Source organism: Tachysurus vachellii, chromosome 26 (assembly GCF_030014155.1).
Source record: "Tachysurus vachellii isolate PV-2020 chromosome 26, HZAU_Pvac_v1, whole genome shotgun sequence".
NCBI classification, from domain to species: Eukaryota; Metazoa; Chordata; class Actinopteri; order Siluriformes; family Bagridae; genus Tachysurus; species Tachysurus vachellii.
Genome location: NC_083485.1, coordinates 16,861,850 through 16,864,349, shown reverse-complemented (window position 1 = coordinate 16,864,349; position 2,500 = coordinate 16,861,850). Strand labels below are relative to the sequence as shown.

Sequence of the window (2,500 nt, the reverse complement as noted above, 5' to 3'; positions counted from 1 at the left end):
ACTGCTGTAGTATCAACACGACTGCATCGTCGTCCTCGCTGTGGACTCAGTACTCACTGTGACACTGTGTGGAAAGGGAGATGAACATGTTAATCAGTGTGTACCTACATGAGATGGATGGGGGGACGTTACTGTCTGAAAATCAACAGAGCAGAAAATTGACATCAGAAATGTGTGAGCCTTTCTCCATCAGAAACCTCAAGTGTTCTCTGGAGACGTGTCCATACACCAGGTGTGAACAGATATACGTGACACTGGACTACAAGCCCATCTTTTCTGCCCCCTCATCCACTGACGTCTCCTTTCTCAATGAGCTAAAGAACTTTTATGCTCACTTTGAACCAGGAGTCATCCAGGAGACATTCACTAAGACCAAAGCCCCTATGAACCACCAGCACATCACAGTGTCCACCACAGAAGTCTGTGATGCTTTACGTTGAACTGATGTACGTAAAGCTGCTGGCCCTGATGCCATACCTGGACATTTGTCTGAGGTTTTGACTGACATTTACAATCTGTCTCAATCCCAAGCCATTCAAAACCATCTCCATTGTTCTGATGCCTAAACACTCTACACCACTGCCTGAATGACCCCTGGACCACCCTGTAGCACTTACACACATAATCATGAAGTGCTTTAAGCAGTTAGTCCTAGCACATCTCAAAACCAGCCTTTCACCCACACTGGACTCTCACTCTCATGCTCAGACTGCAGCATGTTCAGTTATATAACATCACCTCCTCAACCATCACACTGAACACTGACTTACAGTGAGGTTGTGTGTTAAATCCTGTACTCTCTTCACACATGACTGCAGACCTGTGCATGGTTCTGACACCAGGGTGATTGTCCTCTTCAGCGACAATCCTGAATCAGACTTCAGAGTGAAGCTCCTGGCTGTGTGGTGCACTGAAAATAACCTGCTTTTTATAACACCAGACCAATGAGCCTCTTGTGAATTTTAGGAAGAAGAAAGGTAACACGTGCTCCCTTCTTCACATCAACAGGATGATGTGAACGTGTTAGCATCATTCAAGTTCTTGGGCACTTGGCTCTCCAGTGCTTTTTCTTCCTGAGTGTATTGAGTAAGAACCACCTTTCTTCAGCTATCTTTAAGAACTTTGACCACTGTGCTGTTGAGAGCCTCCTAACCAGCTGTATTACACTGTCACTACTGAGGACGTTCAGAGGAACTGGTGTCTGTGTAAAGCTCACAGCCAGGACGCCTCACCTCTCAGCCCATAAACTGTTTACCCTCCTACCCTCTGGGAACAGCTTCAGGTGCCTGCAGTCTAAGACCAGCAGGCTAAGGAACAGCTTTTACCCCACAGTGGTATATCACTGTATATATTCTGTATAATCATAAACTTTTTATATAGTCATATATATGTGTGTGTGTGTGTGTGTGTGTGTATTCTCTGTATATTCATATATAGATTATTTGTCTACCTATTTATGTATATCTGTACATAGGTCTGTATCAGTAGAATATTGATAAAGAGAATAATACCAGTGTGTGTGTGTGTGTGTGTGTGTGTGTGTGTGTGTGTGTGTGTGTGTGTGTCTGTGTGTCTGTGTTAGGTGTCTGATGCATCAGGCTGCATGTCCATCACACAGCTGTGTGAAAAAGCACCATTTGATCAGAAACTTCTGCATAGAGACGACTGTTTTATCCTTGATAATGGAGCCAATGGCAAGATCTTCATCTGGAAGGGTGTGTTTGTGTGTATCAGTGTGTGTATCAGTGTGTGTACAGAGTGCAGGAATGTTTGTCACTGGTTGGGGATTTGATTGACAGGTGGAGGAGCCAATGTGGAAAAAAAGAGGTTGGCCCTGCAGTTAGCAGATGAGTTTATTGTGAGGATGGGTTACTGCAGAACCACAACTCAGGTACACACACACACACACACACACAGACACACACACAGACAGAGTAATTACCATTCATTAACTATATTCTGAAATGTTCTTATATTGTGTGTGTGTGTGCAGGTGGAGATTTTTCCTCAAGGTCGTGAGTCTGTTCTTTTCAAACAATTCTTCAAAAGCTGGGGTTAAAAACAACACACACACACACACACGGGCGCACACACACACTCACACCTGCACACAGTCACACACACACACACACACACACACACACAGCCCCACACGCACTTTCACTTCACTTTCACTTCACACCTGCACACACACGTGTGCAAACACACACACTGCAGCTGATCTGTAGCTTCTCCTGTGTTCATTCCTCAATAAATCTAATAAATATAAGATTGTTTTATTTTATTTTCTGATCAGATTTAAAACTGTTGCTTTTAAACACATGTTCTTCATGATTAGTAAACAGATCTACACCCTGATCACCAACACAAGAAGGACACAAATAAAAACAAAGGAGCAGATTTAAGAAAATTTAAGATCAAGTTTTATTGTTTTAGATGTTTTTTTAAACCAAACGCTAAACAAGTTTGTATATAAAACTACATATAAATGATAGATGAC

The 2,500-nt window shown here is 42.7% G+C and overlaps 2 protein-coding genes across 3 annotated transcripts in view; one reads left to right on the top strand and one right to left on the bottom strand.

The window, feature by feature from the left end:
* LOC132840607 (macrophage-capping protein-like) overlaps positions 1-2,152 on the top strand; it is a 6,200-nt gene extending 4,048 nt beyond the window's left edge. Inside the window, exons 7-9 of the mRNA XM_060862377.1 lie at positions 1,583-1,715; positions 1,800-1,891; positions 1,994-2,152. Coding sequence (XP_060718360.1) covers positions 1,583-1,715; positions 1,800-1,891; positions 1,994-2,059 — 291 coding nt within the window. The 3' untranslated portion in view covers positions 2,060-2,152. The remainder of the gene's footprint in view (positions 1-1,582; positions 1,716-1,799; positions 1,892-1,993) is intronic.
* A 254-nt stretch (positions 2,153-2,406) lies between these two features.
* Positions 2,407-2,500, bottom strand: part of tp53 (tumor protein p53) — an 11,726-nt gene continuing 11,632 nt past the window's right edge. For both annotated transcript variants that reach the window (XM_060862769.1, XM_060862770.1), the window contains one exon: positions 2,407-2,500. This exon is cut by the window's right edge and continues 829 nt beyond it. The gene's annotated coding sequence lies outside the window, so the exon portion shown is untranslated.